Source organism: Barbatula barbatula (genome assembly GCF_947034865.1).
Source record: "Barbatula barbatula genome assembly, chromosome: 12".
NCBI lineage: Eukaryota > Metazoa > Chordata > Actinopteri > Cypriniformes > Nemacheilidae > Barbatula > Barbatula barbatula.
Genome location: NC_136775.1, coordinates 354,333 through 372,655, shown reverse-complemented (window position 1 = coordinate 372,655; position 18,323 = coordinate 354,333). Strand labels below are relative to the sequence as shown.

Sequence of the window (18,323 nt, the reverse complement as noted above, 5' to 3'; positions counted from 1 at the left end):
GCTGGAGAAAGTGAATGTGGAAACAAAGCCATGTGAAGATGTGCTCGGCTCCGTGCCAACTCAAAGGTGAGAAGACAAAGCCCTCATTCACACCAGACCAGTTCTGACGTCATCGATCAAGACTCAATCTCTTTTCATCAGCTTAAACAAAACAGTGAGGAAATACAAATCATTACACACCCATTTCAGAACATGTTCAGAAGACAACATATTTGATTGTAGTTTCATGCACATTTTATCATCAATACAATAAATATCATAAATACAAGTTGTTTTATTAGCAAACATGACCTTTGTGTATTGATGCTTTACTGTCTGTCAGTTGCAGACATCATGTGCTTTTAATGAATTAAATAAACATTTGTCATTGACAGACATACATCAAAGGTGAATTCAGTTCAGAGCTCGCACAGAAAGTGCCGAACATGTTGACTGACATCACCATCATCCATCTCTGCTGTTTGTGTTAAATCATGAAGTAAACTATCACAAACCGTCATGACTGACCTGTACATCTCTCTGTGATGTCACACAACATCTTCATGTCAAACATCAGAACTGTGGCTCACTGTCAGTGTGTACTGCCGAACACTGGAGAGAATTATTTAGTGCCGTTTTCAATAGCGCACACGTCCAAAAACAACCGCAAGAACACCGACTACAGAGCTGTTCAGAACGCTGAGCGTGTGATATGATTTAAGGAGGAAAAACAGACAACTTATTACTTATGGTGCCAATGCCTCGCACAGAACTGGGTAGATCTGCCCCATATGTGTGCAATGAGGGTCAAATACATATGGAATTACATATGGAATCTATACCATCTCTTGCCTTGTTTAATAACATTTTAAAATAGTTTTTTAATGGAAAGTACACATGTTTTAACAATTGATCACGATTTTTGTTTGTCATCACAAATCTATCTTGACCAGGACTCTCTGGTGGAAGAGATACTGTATCTCAATGGGACATTCCTGGTTAAATAAATAAAATAATGTTCATAATCTGCCAGTGTCAGACAGAAGAGAAACACATGACATCATCATTCACGCAAGCATCTTTAATAGAGAATAAAAACAACACTGTATTAAAATCACAGACACAGATAAAAGACAAAGAGATTAGACATAGAAATGAAAGGAGAACACTACACACATAACGAAACAGGACAGAAAATATTTACAGTACAGAACATCTGTTATTTGAGACTACAATGGCCAGAAATAGCATTTATAATGGTGTAAATCAACACATTAGATCAGATAAAGTCACTACTTACTAGTCTTATTGTGTGTGTGTGTGTGTGTGTGTGTGTGTGTGTGCTGACACACACCGCTGGAGTGAACATGTGTGAGAGATTAGAGTATTACAGGAAAACAAGTCTCAGATATAAACACGAGATCATAAAACATCCCTGGATATAAAAATATGAAGCATTATTAGTATAAATGAGTGTTTGGAGTATAAAGAAAGCAGGATATTTGTGTTTATCAAAGCAGATTCTCTCTAACACACTTCACTGTTCAAATACAGAAGACGCTGGTGCAGAACAGACAGACTGAATGTGTTTCAGTAATATGACGTGCTTCTGATCAACCTGCTACATCCCATAATACTGACATCTACAGGACGATGCAGTCACGTGACACAACGCTTCACTTTTTGAAGAATTTCTTATTGAGGAGGAAGATGAGCAGGTTGACGTTGACTTTGGCTTTATCAAACATCTTCATCACAGCGACGCCCTCGTACTGTAACTGCAGCAGATCCTGACAAACACACACACACACACACTTAAGCTCTGCTGTTGTCAAGGAAACAAACACACATTTACATTGATGTGTAGTGTTAGAGAGTCTGTGTTTGTTGTCAGAGCTCACCTGATATTTCAGAGGAAATCTCTCCATGTCCACACCCATGAACCGAGCCTTCACCAGAAAACATCCGTCCTGCTCACCGGGCACGATGTCAAAGATCACGTTCTTAAACCTGCACACACACACACACACAGTCAGCTGTTGTTCTTGTTTGTAATGCAGTAAGATGTACACAGAGCTTGATATCCTTGTGTTAGATGATCCTAGTCAACTAAAGTCCACAGAAGAAAATAAACAAGTGTGTGTGTGTGTGTGTTATACTGTGTGACGGGCAGATCCTCGATCTCCAGCAGAACTCCTTTCTCATGCAGACGTGCAGCTGTGTATGTGAGAGTCAACTGTTGCTGCTTCTTCTTCCGGCTTTTGTTTTCTGAAGCGTTCTTTCCTTTCACTTTACTAAAACACAAAACAGAGAACATTCAACACTCTCTCATTCTGTGGGAAACACGTCCAGTGCACCACACGTATGTGTGTGTGTGTGTGTGTGTTGTACCTGGCAGTGAGGTTTTGAAGGTGTGTGTGCGCTGATATGTGTGTGTGTGTATGTGTGTTGTACCTGGCAGTGAGGTTTTGAATGTGTGTGTGTGTGTGCGCTGATATGTGTGTGTGTGTGTGTGTGTTGTACCTGGCAGTGAGGTTTTGAAGGTGTGTGTGTGCTGATATGTGTGTGTGTGTGTGTGCGCTGATATGTGTGTGTGTGTGTGTGTGTGTGTTGTACCTGGCAGTGAGGTTTTGAAGGTGTGTGTGTGCTGATATGTGTGTGTGTGTGTGTGTGTGTGTGTGTGCGCTGATATGTGTGTGTGTGTGTGTGCTGATATGTGTGTGTGTGTGTGTGTGCTGACATGTGTGTGTGTGTGTGTGCTGACGTGTGTGTGTGTGTGTGTGCTGATGTGTGTGTGTGTGTGTGTGTGTTGATATGTGTGTGTGTGTGTGTGTGTTGTACCTGGCAGTGAGGTTATAAAGGTGTGTGTGTGTGCTGATATGTGTGTGTGTGTGTGTGTGCTGATATGTGTGTGTGTGTGTGTGTGTGTGTGTGCTGATATGTGTGTGTGTGTGTGTGTGCTGACATGTGTGTGTGTGTGTGTGCTGACGTGTGTGTGTGTGTGTGTGCTGATGTGTGTGTGTGTGTGTGTGTGTGTTGATATGTGTGTGTGTGTGTGTGTGTTGTACCTGGCAGTGAGGTTATAAAGGTGTGTGTGTGTGCTGATATGTGTGTGTGTGTGTGCTGATATGTGTGTGTGTGTGTGTGTGTGTGTGTGTGTGTGCTGATATGTGTGTGTGTGTGTGTGTGTGTGTGCTGATATGTGTGTGTGTGCTGTACCTGGCAGTGAGGTTTTGAAGGTGTGTGTGTGTGCTGATATGTGTGTGTGTGTGTGTGTGTGTGCTGATATATGTGTGTGTGTGTGTGTTGTACCTGGCAGTGAGGTTTTGAAGGTGTGTGTGTGTGCTGATATGTGTGTGTGTGTGTGTGTGTGTGCTGATATGTGTGTGTGTGTGTGTGCTGTACCTGGCAGTGAGGTTTTGAAGGTGTGTGTGTGTGCTGATATGTGTGTGTGTGTGTGTGTGTGTGTGTGTGCTGATATGTGTGTGTGTGTGTGTGTTGTACCTGGCAGTGAGGTTTTGAGGGTGTGTGTGTGTGTGTGTGTGTGTGTTGTACCTGGCAGTGAGGTTTTGAATGTGTGTGTGTGTGTGTGCTGATATGTGTGTGTGTGTGTTGTACCTGGCAGTGAGGTTTTGCAGGTGTGTGTGTGTGCTGATATGTGTGTGTGTGTGTGTGTGTGTGTGCTGATATGTGTGTGTGTGTGCTGTACCTGGCAGTGAGGTTTTGAAGGTGTGTGTGTGTGCTGATATGTTTGTGTGTGTGTGTGTGTGTGCTGATATGTGTGTGTGTGTGTGTGCTGATATGTGTGTGTGTGTGCTGATATGTGTGTGTGTGTGTGTGTGTGTGTGTGTGTGTGTGTTGTACCTGGCAGTGAGGTTTTGAATGTGTGTGTGTGTGTGCTGATATGTGTGTGTGTGTGTGTGTGTGTGTTGTACCTGGCAGTGAGGTTTTGAAGGTGTGTGTGTGTGAGTGTGTGTGTGTGTGTGTGTGTGTGTGTGTTGTACCTGGCATTGAGGTTTTGAATGTGTGTGTGTGTGTGTGTGCTGATATGTGTGTGTGTGTGTTGTACCTGGCAGTGAGGTTTTGCAGGCAGGTGTTGATGTATTGGTTGTAATAATCCACCTGCTCACAGTGGAATGAACTCTTTTTGTGTAGAGCACACAGCGTCTGTTTGAGTTTGACCAGCTCAGCCTGACGTCTCTGACGATACACACGCTGATGACGTATGTCCTGCACACACACACACACACACACACATATATCAGCACACACACTCAATCTGACACACACACACACATCACCTGACTGTTGTGATGGTTTGTCTGTTTTACTTTGGCGATGTGCCGCAGGATCTGTGAGTGACTGTCAGGTGGTGTGAGGGTTCCCAGCGCCTCCAGTCTCCTCAGGTTCCTCTGAATTTTTCTCTTCTTCTCCTCCATCGTCAGGTTGCCGTCGGCGATCAGAGACTGATTCCTCTTCATCTTCTCTGGAGTCCGCGCTTCTCTCTGAGCGCGCTGATGCATCATCCAGCCGTGCTGCATCTCCTGAACACACACAATGACATCATGATATCATCATCTGCCAATCAACTCCACCTGACACGTACTGTCCACTACAGAAGCAGGTGGGCGGGGTTACCTGATCTCTGGAGGCGGAGACTCTGAGCACATCACTGAGAGTGTCACCGGGCTGTGTTCGGATCACATCGATGATGAGCTGCTTGGTGCTGAAGATCAGACAGAACGAAAATAAACACGACGGATCGTCATCAGAACTCCTGACACAGCAGTGTGTGAAGAACCCGGCTCACCTCAGCAGAATCCCTCGAGCGTCAGGCTGATCTTCAGAACCTCTGAACACGTCAAACATACTGTTGAGTGTCAGAGAAACCTCAGTCTTGGCTAAAGTCTGCTCGAGGTTTGGATCTGAAGGGTTCATCTGGCCTTCACCTGTACAGAAACACATGACCCATTAATCTGTCCTGCTTCCGTCTCAAACCTCATGAACACTACTGATGATCACCTCACAACAATCACATTTGTAATCAACATGTTGGAGCTCAAGAGATTTTTAGAGTTGACTTACCAACGAGATCCTGGACGGTCGGGACAGAGCCCAGATCCTGCAGCAGCTGATGGAGAGGATCAGACGTATCCAGACTCAAAGAATCCTCATGTTCTAACAGCAACTATAAAACACACACACAGAGAGAGATCAATACATCCCCAAGTCAAACCGTCATCAGAACACAACAGAAGGTATTGTGAAGAACGTTGATAATCAAACAACACTGAACGCTGTTGACTTCCATTGTGTGAACACACAACCACAGAGACATTATACACATATAACATATCTTTGAAGACAAGAGAACGGAAGTGTGACTCAGACTGACTCTGTGTGTGTTGAGTAGTTCACTGATGGAGATGTAGATGACGGGTCTGTTCATGATCAGAGTCTCTGAATATTCATCGATGTTGAAGCGTTCCTCCGGCTCAGGTACATCACAAACGGCTCGCAGGAACTTCCTGTAACACGGGAACACAGATGAGAAGAGAAACGAGCGCCTGGACCTTTCTCCCAGCCAGGAGGAAACGCTCACCTGAATTTGTGGTGTGTGTGTGTGATGTATTCATTGAGCGCTTGCAGGTGGGCGGAGTCTCCGTGGAAGTGTTTAAGGGCAGCGCTGTGCTGCAGGATTCGAGAGATGGAGCCCAGTGTGCGCCGCTGACCTGCAAGCAAAGCGGAACCGGCCCCGAACTCCACCACATCAAAACCGTCTGGAGCCACGACCGCAGGATTCATGTAGCGATAGTAGATGAGATTCCCCACGATCTAAACGCAAACACGCCGTAAACACACAGAGCTGTAAAACACAGCTGTAAATCACATGGGTTTGGTGTATGAACCTTGTAGAGCTCATCTTCGGTGGCCTGCGGAAACTTCTCCTGCAGCGCGTCTCTCAGAACTTTAGCAGTGTAACGCAAACCGTACCTGTTTGACACACACACACACACACACACACACGTTACGTCTGAAGAGAGGAAATCCACATGGCAGCGAGCAGAAGTGTGTGTGTGTGTGTGTGTGTTGCTTACGGTAGCTTGTGTGTGTTGTTGATGATGGTGTTCAGCATGCGCTCAGTGAGATTCTTCAGGTTTGTGATGGAGATGTTCAGTCTCTGCTGCACCTCAGGATGACTCAAGGCCTCCTCAACACTCACTTCATACGCCAAACAACTGCAGGAACACACACACACACACACACACACACAGGGATTACAATCCAGGACCGTCACACAGATGACGGGTCATTAAACACTGTTGTTAGGACTGTGTGTGTGTGACCTTTTCTGTCCCGTCTGACTCTCTGTCTGGTTAATCCAGCTCTTGTAGATCTCCAGCGGGTCGGTGCGGATGTTCAGCGTTCGGTCTTGCAGAACTTCACTGATGGCCGGGCCCAGGATGTCCTTCAAGGCGTTCTGACCGCGAGCGTGACGATAGAAACTCACCAGCAGCTTGATGACTGTGGGGCTTCCGGTGACCACTTCCTGCGGCCTGTCCACCTTCACACTGCACAAGAGATCACATGATCAACAAGCCAAACACATCACATGATCTCGTGTCGCAGTGTGTGTGTTTGTACCTGATCTCGTGTCGCAGGGCCGCAGTAAACAGCTGCAGCAGGAGAAATGCCTCCCTGCAGTCTGAGCCGTAGTTGAAGAGAGTGAAGATGACGGTCTCCATGAAGCTCGTGCTTTTATTCTGAGGCATCAGGGATATCAACTGAGCCAGATACAACGGCCGAGTCTACAGACACACAAAGACACGCACGCACGTACACAAAGATGCAAATAAAAGATATCTTTGAATTACATCACAATGTTCTGAACATTTTAATATAATTGCACATTACTGTAAATCTGAGTTACAAAAAACATGTTAACAGGAAAAAAAATGGAAATGATCTGAAGACAAATCAAATGTGGACCAAAAATGCCATCGAGGAAAGGCAGAGCTTTCATCATGTGCTGTATTTATTTCACAGTTCATTTGTGTGTCAGTGGCGTATCAACAGAATCAGTCATAAAACAATACAAATAAATAACAATTAACTAAGGATGCACGATACATGATCGGCCACATCTGTATCGGACGATAAACGGTCATTTTTAATGTTATCGGCTGATATATTATAGCGGATAAATCATAAATGATTTCCTCTGGTTAAACAGTTCAAATCCAGTACAGTTGTGTCTTTCTTTCAGTCGTGATGGTTCACTTACTGATATTATCAACACATTGTTGATGTAGAGACAGTATTTATGAATGTGTACATTATAGGAAGAAAAGCATATTGTGTGAATCTGAATGCTTTCTGTCTTGAGATCTGTTAGACTCGTGGCTGTTAAGAACACTTGCTCTGGAAGAACATCTATCATTTGATAAAAAATTAACACTTTACAATAAGGTGCCATAAGTCAACATTAGTAAATGCCTAAGCCAACATTAGCTAATAATGAACAATTTAGTTTATCAGCATTTATTAATCCTTCAATATAGTTATTCATGTTAGTTCATTGTGCATTAACTAATGTTAACGGTGCAACGTTTCATTTTAATGATGTATTACTTGATGCTGAAATTAGCATGAATTAATGTGAATAAATGCTGTAGATCTATTGTTTATGCATTAGCTAACATAAACTAACAATGAACAAATGTGTCAACAAATAGCACCTTATTGTAAAGTGTTACCAAAAAAGAATAAACCAGAAAAGTTTGAAGGTTAAAGAATGTTTAACTAGTGTACTAACGGTTTCCTTGTGTTCTGCAGTCAATGTTTTCATATATAAGCAGTCGTCTAGATACTGTATATCGGCCAATATATCGGCTCCCAGTGTTAAAGAATTATCGGTTATCGTTATCGGCCAAAATGTACATATCCGTGCATCCCTACACTAACATATTAATTTGACACTATTGATATCAAAGGTTTTAATTATAGCAACATGTGTGTTGATATATGATTTATGTTATGTTGTTTGAGTAATAACATCTCATGACTTTATAATGACGAGTGGGATGTGTGTGGTACCTGCAGCAGGTAGAACAGGTGCTGATAGGCATCTAGTTTCTCTCTCTTCTCTTTGCTCATGGACTTCAGACCCTTGTGCTTGTCCAGTGCCATCATAACACACAGCTCCTCTTTGTTCTTCTTAGTGAGCTTCTTACAGTGAGACACCACCTCCTGCACACACACACACACACGCTCAGAACCACAGACAGATGAAGAGAGACAGACAGTCCCAGCTGATCTCCTCCTCAGACCTGCAGCGTGACTCGGTTCCGGACCAGCAGTCCGATCTTCAGATCCATGAGATCAAGATCCGCCTCCAGCTGTCTGTTAGCTCGGATGGATCTCACCACCTCCTCTCTGAGACGCAGCAGTTCACCCTCCTGACGGATGTCATTATCCCCAAACTCCAGCAGGTGAGCAAACTTCCGGACCACAGAGAGCGGCGGGGCGCTGGAGTGAACTGAAGACGACACACAGATCATTAGAGTGATCAGTGAGGATCACCCACACACACACACGCATGCATTTGTGAGGATGTGAAGACACACACCCAGCATCCGGTACTCATCACGCGCCCTGCTGGCTCTGAAGAACGCCTGGATCCTGATGATGGCTTTAACCTGACACACACAAACACACTCATGAGACATCACGCACGCACACACACACACACACAGATGTGAAGAACTGAAGAGCTTCTCACGTTTCTCCTGAAGTAATAGAGTCGGGCGAGATATCTCCTGCGGGCGAGCCACATCTTCACTGTGGCCTGAATCTGAGAGGACAGATGTCAAACACACATACCATCACACACACACACACACACACAGTGACTGTAGCTTCTCATGGAGTCTGGCGTTACCTTGACGATGGCTCTCCAGTTCTCATACAGGTACTGTAGTCTGCGTCTGTATTCCCTCTGCTGTTGAAAGCTCCTCCAGTGAGACTGACAACACAACACAACACATGACGCTCAGGCTGTTCTGGTCCTCTTCAAATGCTTTTTATTACACTCAAACACAGACGGTTGACTGTTTTCTCATGTTTTTACAGGAGCAGGTGACTCTCACCTGGATGGTGATGACGGCAGGCAGCTGTGTGTTGAGGAAGTGCAGACGCTCAGCCAGTTTCTGTCGCAGCAGGAATCCTCGCATGCACGCCTGCAGCTGCAGCACCAGCGTCTCACTGGCCTTCCACTGTACATCTCTGCTATGAGCCGCAGTTACACTACTGCACAAACACTGCACCAGGACACACACAACTACATCAAACTGTATACTGTCAGAAAACAAATCACCGAAGCTTCACTGTGGTCAAATCACATTCAAGTTAGTTTACTTTAAGTCACGAGAGATGCAGCTGATGGCATCTGCGTCTTATTCATCTTATAATGTAGTTTACTTAAATACCGACATTCTACCAGATTAACAATTAAAAGTGCTTAATAGATCAGTGCTGCTTTTAATTTATTTTCCCAGGGTCCCTAATTGTAGTTTGCTGCATATCTGCTGTAGTATAGAAAGAGGTGCAGTATGAGTCTGGTGTGTTTTGTGCTGGTGGTGATCTCACCTGTATCTCATCATGTGTCAGACAGGTGCTGTTCTGAACAAACCCCTGAGGTCTTTCCCAGAAACCCTCCAGCTTCTGCAGGTGGAAGAAATAACAGCTTCCGTCTGACAGTTTGCTTCTCATCCATGGGCTTCTGTTGTCACCTGAACAACACACATTTACAAGCGCCCACATTTAAATCCATGATGTTTAACAGTGTTCCGGCTCTGATCGGGTCAGTGTGAGCAGTGGTTCTGTGACGCGTTTGTGTATAGGACTGACCCTCCAGTGTTTTAGCTCTGAGCAGGGCGGACAGCTCCGTCTGGTACCCAACAGCACATTCTGCCACAACGCTCCGCAGCGCCACCTCCGGCAGACGCAACACACGCACAGTCTGAGACGCGTTACCCTCTTTAACCGCCTGATTCACTGCCGCCAATCCCAGACACACTGAACACACACACACACAAACACAGTTACAGAGCAATAACAAAAAGCCTCAAACAGTGTGTATGTGTGTGTGCCGGTTCACTCACTCTTCAGTGCTTTATGAGTGTCCTGATTGGCCAGTCTCACACCTTCCTGTATGTCAGCCAACCAGAGTTCAGCTGAGGGGTCACGACTCATCTACACACAGACGACATTATTGTGAGTATTACTCAAGGGAGTAAACGTGATCATAAAGAACACATCAGCTGCACACCTCTGCCTTGCGTTTCTTCAGTCTGGTCAACGCGTCATGATAGCGCGTTGCATTCTGTGGCAGCACGTCCTGCAGACCGCTAGACAGCAGTAGGAGCGCTGCAAGGGTTTTCTGAGGGTCACTGCGACACAGCGACTGATTGATCAGACTGATGCTCATGATCTCTGCAGAAACACACACAAGTTAACTAATGCTACAACACTACAGACAGATGCTGTCACAAAAAATGGTGTCTGAACTGACGATCGTGTTCCTTGTGAGCGTCCGTGTTGACAGAATTGAGACCCGTCTGCAGATCATTCCAGGTGAGGAAAGATTTACCTGCCCTACTCTTCAGAGCACACAGCTCCTCAAAATACCTGAACACAACACACACATAAATAAACTCTAAATGTCACTTGAAGTTGTGATTTTTTGTTCAACATTGATGTAAAGATTATATAAAGCATAACAAAGTAAAACCTTACATGATTAAAAAATTACATTAAAGATTGCAGAGTTGTGTTTGTAGTGTTTGATGCGTCTGACCTCTGAATAAGACTGTCATCGATATCAGTGAGCCCAGCAGCAGGACTGAGCAGTGCAGCGGTGAATGCACCGACATCCTGAACCTCCAGAGCCTGATTGACCAGAGCCACAGCTGACAACATCTCCACAGCAACAAACAACTCCTCCTGCTGCAGTTTACCCTAAACACACACACAACAGGCAGGTTACTTGTGGGCACTGGTGCTGCAGTGGTCTGTGTGTATGCGTGTTGCCTGTGTGCACTGGTGCTGCAGTGGTGTGAGTGTGTGCCATCATTGGGCACTGCAGTGGTGTGTGTTTTACCTGTGGGCACTGACGTGCGTGTTACCTGTGGGCACTGGCGCTGCACTGGTGTGCGTGTTACCTGTGGGCACTGGCGCTGCACTGGTGTGTGTGTGTTACCTGTGGGCACTGGCGCTGCACTGGCGTGCGTGTTACCTGTGGGCACTGGCGCTGCACTGGTGTGTGTGTGTTACCTGTGGGCACTGGCGCTGCACTGGCGTGCGTGTTACCTGTGGGCACTGGCGCTGCACTGGTGTGTGTGTGTTACCTGTGGGCACTGGCGCTGCACTGGTGTGCGTGTTACCTGTGGGCACTGGCGCTGCACTGGTGTGCGTGTTACCTGTGGGCACTGGCGCTGCACTGGTGTGTGTGTGTTACCTGTGGGCACTGGCGCTGCACTGGCGTGCGTGTTACCTGTGGGCACTGGCGCTGCACAGGCGTGCGTGTTACCTGTGGGCACTGGCGCTGAAGTGGTTGCAGTTCTTTCTGGTAAAGCTCTGCAGCAAATGGATACACATCAGGCAGCTGGGCATCTGCATTCATGAGGGCCTGAACCGTCTGACGGGCTTCTCCACGCCGCACAGCTTCGTTTATTTTACACACTGCTTGATGCACTGTACACACACATTTACAAGAACACACTCGTCAGATCTAGCTGCACACAGATCATCTGTTAATCAAGTGTAAATCACTATTCTGAATGAGTAACTGTGAGGTTTGACTCACTAGTTTGTTCTCTCTGAGCATCTTCATTGGCCACACTGATGCCCTCTTGTAGTTCATCTCTTTCCAAAGCATCTTCACAACCCAGATCCTGACAAACACACAACGGTCAATATCTAAGTTTCAGCTTACTGAATAGAGTAAAATTTAAATTTCTTTGGGAGACAACTTTGCAGGAATTCTGTGAATTTAAATGCACAAACCTAAAGCTATAACACCCAACAAATGAAGAAGGGATGGCTCCTTATAGAGCATAAAATAGTTCATATATTTTCATTTTCATGTGTCCATTTATGAGGAATATGTACCTGTTATGGATCCTGACAATGGCACTTACTTGACTATGAACAAATCATGCACTAAAAATAAAAGAAATGCTTGAAAAACTTGAAGAGACCTCACATATCTCCGCTGCTAGCAAAATAACATGGGGCAAAAGTGACTTTCTCATGGTAAGGCTGACATTTTCACAGTACTGCCCTTATAGCTCACCAGGGCTTTCTGTTCTCTGTCAGCGCTCAGCTGCTCCAGATACCAGCCTGCGTGATCTCGGATCAGAAATCGGAGCGCCAGGCTTGAGTTCTGCAAAGTGGAGAGAAGAACCAGCGGATCGCCAGAGTCTAAAGCTTCATCTACATGCTCCACTGCTGCCCGCACTGCAACACACACACACAGATACACTGCATCACTTTATTTGACAAAAGAACATATGAGGCACCTTTGCACCCAAATCACAATAAGATTTTGTGATATTGTATTAGAGATGGGTATCGTTAAGATTTTAACAGTATTACTACTCTTTTCGATGCTTATCGGCACAGTACTTTAATAGTATTATTATCTGTACTTTTTTATATAAAGATATGTCTTGGGAATGGACCAGCGGAATCAGAAGGAGTCGGTTGGTTTACTGCAGCTTATAAAACATTTCAAAAAAGTGAATGTTACTCTAAATAGTTTAGTTTGTGCATGTTAATTTTGTGTATACTGCACTGAATTATTTCAGTTCTCAGTGTTATAATAACTAATTACACCTATAGGCTGATACATTTTTTAGAGATGAACTAGATTGAATAAGCAGTCAAAACAACAGACAGAAACTGCGCAAGAAACACATGACGTGCCACCTCACGCGCTCTGCTGAGGTGCATGCGTGCGCCAAAGACTAAATTCTTGGTGTTATTGAAAATTAGAAACTACAGTTGAGATAAAATGAGCGAGATCATCTTAATGTAGTAATAGCATATAAGATTTTTTTCATGAGGACTGAAAGCAGCACCGATAAGGACGGAGCTTATAGATGCTCCGGTCTTTCATCATTTTCCCCAGGGCCCGTTTAATACCGGGTTATGGTACCCATCCCTATATTGCAATGATTAGAATTTGGAGGAAAGTGGAAAATCTATATTTTTTTGTGATTTAACCGTTTGATATGACTGATACATGAGAGATTTTTCTCTTTGATCACACTCACTGTTGACTCTGTTGACGGAATCTTGTATCTCTCTCTGCGTCAGATATTCCTCATAAATGTCTTTTTGAACCGAACCGTTTCCCTGAAACACACAAACACAAATCACATTCAGTCTGAACAGAAGGTCATCGTACATTAGTTTTTTCTCATCTGTTTTTCTTACAATGTTGCGCGCTTGCGCCGCTTTCTGTGCCCGTGCCTGTCGTAGCATCTCCTGATAAACCGGCACCAGCTCGTCCTGTAGGCCGTTCAGCATGGCATTGGGGTTCCTCAGGGCCTGACCTGTGACCTCCACACAGCCACGATCCACAGCTTCATTGATGGCGATCACAGCCGCATGCACTGAAGACAGAAGAGACAAACCGTCAGTATGCCAGAGATGACGCTGTGATCTAAAACATTCATCTGAATCTAAAGTGTGTACACCCACCCGCCGCCTCGTCCACAGACAGCTCATTGGCCAGAATCCCTCCAATCTTACTGAAAGCTGGCATCTGAATGCCATATTTATCCAGCTCCAGTTTCATGTTATTAATCTCCTCTTCTGCAGAATAAAACAAGACATAGAACATGAAATGTCCCTGTTTACGGGTGCTTCATAAACATTATAGCGCTGACAGAAACTGAAGGACAGTTTACCTGTGAACTTCACCTTCCCACACAGATCGTGGATTTGAGGAGCCAGTCCCAAACGAAACAAATACAGACTAAATCAAGAAATAGTGCCAATAATAAATCAACAGCAGAATATCTGAATAAAAACACTTTAAATGCTACAGAGAAAGATAAAACCTAATATAAAAGACCAAACCAATTATACTGTGGAACAGCCCAGAACACCCGCGATTTCTCAAAACAATACCATTAAAAACAATTAGGAACTTTCCCTCTCTCTCTCTTTCTCTCAACAGGTGTTGTTCTGGCTTTTGTTGAAACTAGTCACTTATTGTATTATTGCTCATGTACGACACATCGCTTTATTGCTCCCTGAACTCTTTGTAAGTCGCTTTGGATAAAAGCATCTGCTAAATGACTAAATGTAAATGAACTTAAACTATAATACAGGGCATTTCAAAGAGGGAAATGGAATCAGACCTCAAGCCATGAATGCAGTAAACTGCTTTGGGCATGTTCTTCTTATCATAAACATCCGTCGTCTCTGGATGAAAGATCTATAGAATGAAACGGGAATAATCTTCAGCATATTTGTGACAGAAGGACGAACGGCAGTGCAAACATTTGCCAAAGCAGAAGATGAATGAGAGGTGTCTGGTACCGTTGGTAGGCCGACCTCCAGCATGGCATTTCTCCAGTGATTGATGTTATCAGTGTGACGGAACTGCAGCCCAATTGCCTGTACAAGAAACATCAGGTTTACAAAAACACATTATGTTGTTTCTCTTCAGCTCAAACTGTACTGAACATCACAAGCACGATAACGTGTTATTAATAAGAAATATTCTGTGTTTCATGTAACATCTTATAGAACGTCTCAAAGAACATCTAAGCAGTGTTTGCACATGTGTGTCCGCAGTAATGAACTTATTGTCTGTGGAAATAATGTATATCACAGGACAGGTGTGGTCTATAGACCTACATGCTTTTAAAAAGCTATGTGTGTACACATCACTCACCTTGTATCGCTCCTGGTCCGTGTCATAGATCTTCTTGAGTGGAACAACATCAGGAGCGAAGCAGTGGCCCAGTTTAGCCAGATAGACACCGTTCCTCAAGGCCTCCTCCAGTTCTGTGGGAGCGGGTAAGTCCTCATGCAGACACGCCTCCATCCACCTGACAGCAATGAAAACAACAACAGATTCACTGTCAACAAACATTCACAACATATCAACACACACACAGAGTCAGAAAACACCATGATATGACATTCATTCCATTGGCAACGCTTTCCATTAAGGTATCCTTTATAAATGTGTTCATTAATGATTAAGAAGTCATTTACACATGCATTTTAAAGCAGTTATAACTGCATGAATAAAAAGAGGGATTCTACATAAACCTGAGCCGTGTTTAACTCACATGTTATAAATGCTTAATAAATGTAGTTATTCACAGATTGATTATTATCTTGATGTTGTTTGTTATATAGTCCGTCAGACTGGACACTGAAGGGTTTTGTGTTGTTATTCTTACACCTGCTCACTATCTGCCAGGTATTTCAGTAGAATCCTCATTTTTATTCATGCAGTTATAACTGATTTATAATGACTTATTAATCATTAATGAACACATTTATAAATGCTTCATAAAGGATACCATCATGTAAAATGTTAGCATTACATTTATTCTGAAAAGTCCCAGTGTACCAGAGACACTATTGTATGTTTTATTTGTATCAGTGTACAATAGCCTATTACTCAGTAGATTAGCTTGTTGTATAGTTGAATGATTATTGAGGTTATTAATGAATGAAAAGTTTGAATTGTGTGTGTGATAGTCAGACCTCTTGGCTTCCTCCAGTCTACACAGGTATTGATAAGCTACATTCTGAATCCTCTTCTCATCCATCTCCTCTGCCGTCAAACGCTCATCTGGAACATCATCATCATCATCATCACTTTTATTACAGACTCGTTTGATGTCGATCTATGACATCAGATACATATAAAACTGTACAGCAGTAACCACACAATACAAGTCAATGTATTACAAAAATACAGCGTCCCAAACCAATGCCTCCACAGCCTGAACTGAACTGTGTCACTATTAGAACTTGAAGTTCTTTTAGCAATGTCCTCAATAATGACACAACAACACAACACCAACACAACAAACACAACACCAACACTCACACAACACCAACACCCACAAAACACAACAACAACACAACACAACACAACACAACACAACACAACACAAACACACCACAACACAACAAACACACCACTACAAACACAACACCAACACAACACCAACACAACAAACACAACACCAACACTCACACAACACCAACACCCACAAAACACAACAACAACACAACACAAACACACAACAACAACACAACACAAACACACCACAACACAACACAACAAACACAACACAACACAACAAACACAACAAACACACCACAACAAACACAACACCAACACAGCACAAAACACCACAACACAACAAACACAACACCAACACACACAAAACACAACACCAATACAACACACCACCCACAAACACCCACAAAACCAATACAACACAACACAACAAACACAACACCAACACAATAAACACAACACCAACACAACACCACAAAAACACCAACACTCACACAACACCACCAACACACCACCAACACAACACCACCAACACACCACCAACACAACACTCACACAACACCAACACAACACAACACCAACACAACAAACACAACACCAACACAACACCACAAAAACACCAACACTCACACAACACCACCAACACACCACCAACACAACACTCACACAACACCAACACAACACAACACCAACACAACAAACACAACACCAACACAACACTCACACAACACCAACACTCACACAACACCAACACAACACAGATTTTTATCAACCTTTAGTGTGTGTGTGTGTGTGTTCCAGTACTTACAGGCAGACCGGACCTGAACACTTTCCTCCATTTCTGTCCTGTCAGAAAAATCTATTGAAATACACAAATACACGCGCTGCTCTCTGACAAACAACGCCGTGTTTCTTTTCTCAAACGTCTATTTGACACCGCAAATATCCGCCGTTATTGTTCCGTAACTTCAGATGAATATTTAAAACAGAAATCTGCGATATCTGCTCTTAAGACTCATTCAATAAAAGTCTCGTTTGAAAATACCCGACAGTCTGTGCGTCTGTCAGTCTCTCTGAGGTTTGAATATCCCGCCTGCCTCTCATTGGCTACACACACCGACTCGTCCCATTGGATGATGGCCAGAAGTACCTTCGCTGCGTATTATGGGTACTGTAGTCGTGACGTAAGTTAGTAGTTATCCGGTAAACCAGGATGCAACTATGTTTATTAAACACATTGTTTTGATGTGAGACTCTTGCTCAAAGATTAAATACCACATTTAGATACTTTCTGATAGTTTACAGATCGATGGATTTTCTGCATTTCACATTGTTTATATGTTATCGGTTTTATATCACATGAGATGTGAATGTTTTCCCTGATTGTGTGTAAAAAGTTTGGGAAAATAGACAAATGTGAGGTGCGGGCGCCCTCTGCAGGAGGAAATCTGTGGTATCGTCTCCATGGAGACAAATGCAAACAGTGCGAAAAGCACCTGCTAAGGTGTGCAGACAGACAGAGAGACAGACAGACAGAGAGAGAGAGAGAGAGACGACACACGACATGACTTTGAGGAGTAAATATGAAGAGTTTGAGGCGATCATGACTTCTGTAAGTCAGGTACTGTATTTACTGTACGTTAGTTTGGTGTAGTGTTAGTCTTTCATACAGTACGGTGTTGTTTATATTTGTGCTGTTTGTGTGTAATGATGATGGTAACAGGATGACACATTAGAGGAGACGAGTAATGAATGATTCAGTAGTGAGAATCATCTGCCATCAGCGAGATCCACCGCTATTTATTCAGTTATAATCCATGTTTTTTTATTTCATTTTCTTATCTTTCAATTTGACTTTTGAGTGGCTGAGGCCCAGCAAACACAGAACGTTCCCCTATGGTTCCCAAAACATAACCAAATGGGTACCACAGGGGAACGCTAGGGGAACGTTTTGTGTAAACCATTTGGTTGTTGTTTGGGAACGGTCCCCTAGTTTCTTCTGACCAACAGTTCCCTGCAGGTTAGTATTTTTTCTAACAAAGTGCTTTTCGGGAACCATAAGTTGTTAGCTGGGGGGACACATGTCTCTTACTTCCAAAGATCAGGATGGTAAAGTTTGGCCAAGCAATAACACACATATATGACAGGATTCATTTTAACATTATACAACAAGCTGTAAAACAATCTCAGTCTCTAAAATATTTACAGATTCAAAACAGTT

At 43.7% G+C, this 18,323-nt stretch overlaps 1 protein-coding gene across 1 annotated transcript; it reads right to left on the bottom strand.

Annotated features, from left to right (window-relative positions):
- Positions 1-1,033: 1,033 nt before the first annotated feature.
- On the bottom strand, positions 1,034-17,220 carry iqgap3 (IQ motif containing GTPase activating protein 3). The gene is made up of 38 exons (XM_079470297.1): positions 16,911-17,220; positions 15,778-15,865; positions 14,951-15,107; positions 14,593-14,670; positions 14,412-14,488; positions 13,956-14,023; positions 13,747-13,860; positions 13,480-13,658; positions 13,317-13,398; positions 12,335-12,498; positions 11,846-11,933; positions 11,570-11,733; positions 10,838-10,998; positions 10,553-10,668; positions 10,310-10,473; positions 10,143-10,233; positions 9,889-10,056; positions 9,628-9,770; positions 9,129-9,299; positions 8,921-9,004; positions 8,762-8,833; positions 8,609-8,678; positions 8,310-8,518; positions 8,077-8,229; positions 6,625-6,788; positions 6,327-6,551; positions 6,078-6,218; positions 5,889-5,973; positions 5,582-5,814; positions 5,375-5,507; positions 5,065-5,167; positions 4,790-4,928; positions 4,618-4,705; positions 4,311-4,523; positions 4,049-4,209; positions 2,139-2,273; positions 1,881-1,989; positions 1,034-1,769 (listed from the first exon to the last, which is right to left on the bottom strand). Exons 1-38 carry the CDS (start codon positions 16,939-16,941, stop codon positions 1,656-1,658), a joined length of 4,935 nt encoding a protein of 1,644 aa, XP_079326423.1. The 5' UTR covers positions 16,942-17,220; the 3' UTR covers positions 1,034-1,655.
- Positions 17,221-18,323: the final 1,103 nt, after the last annotated feature.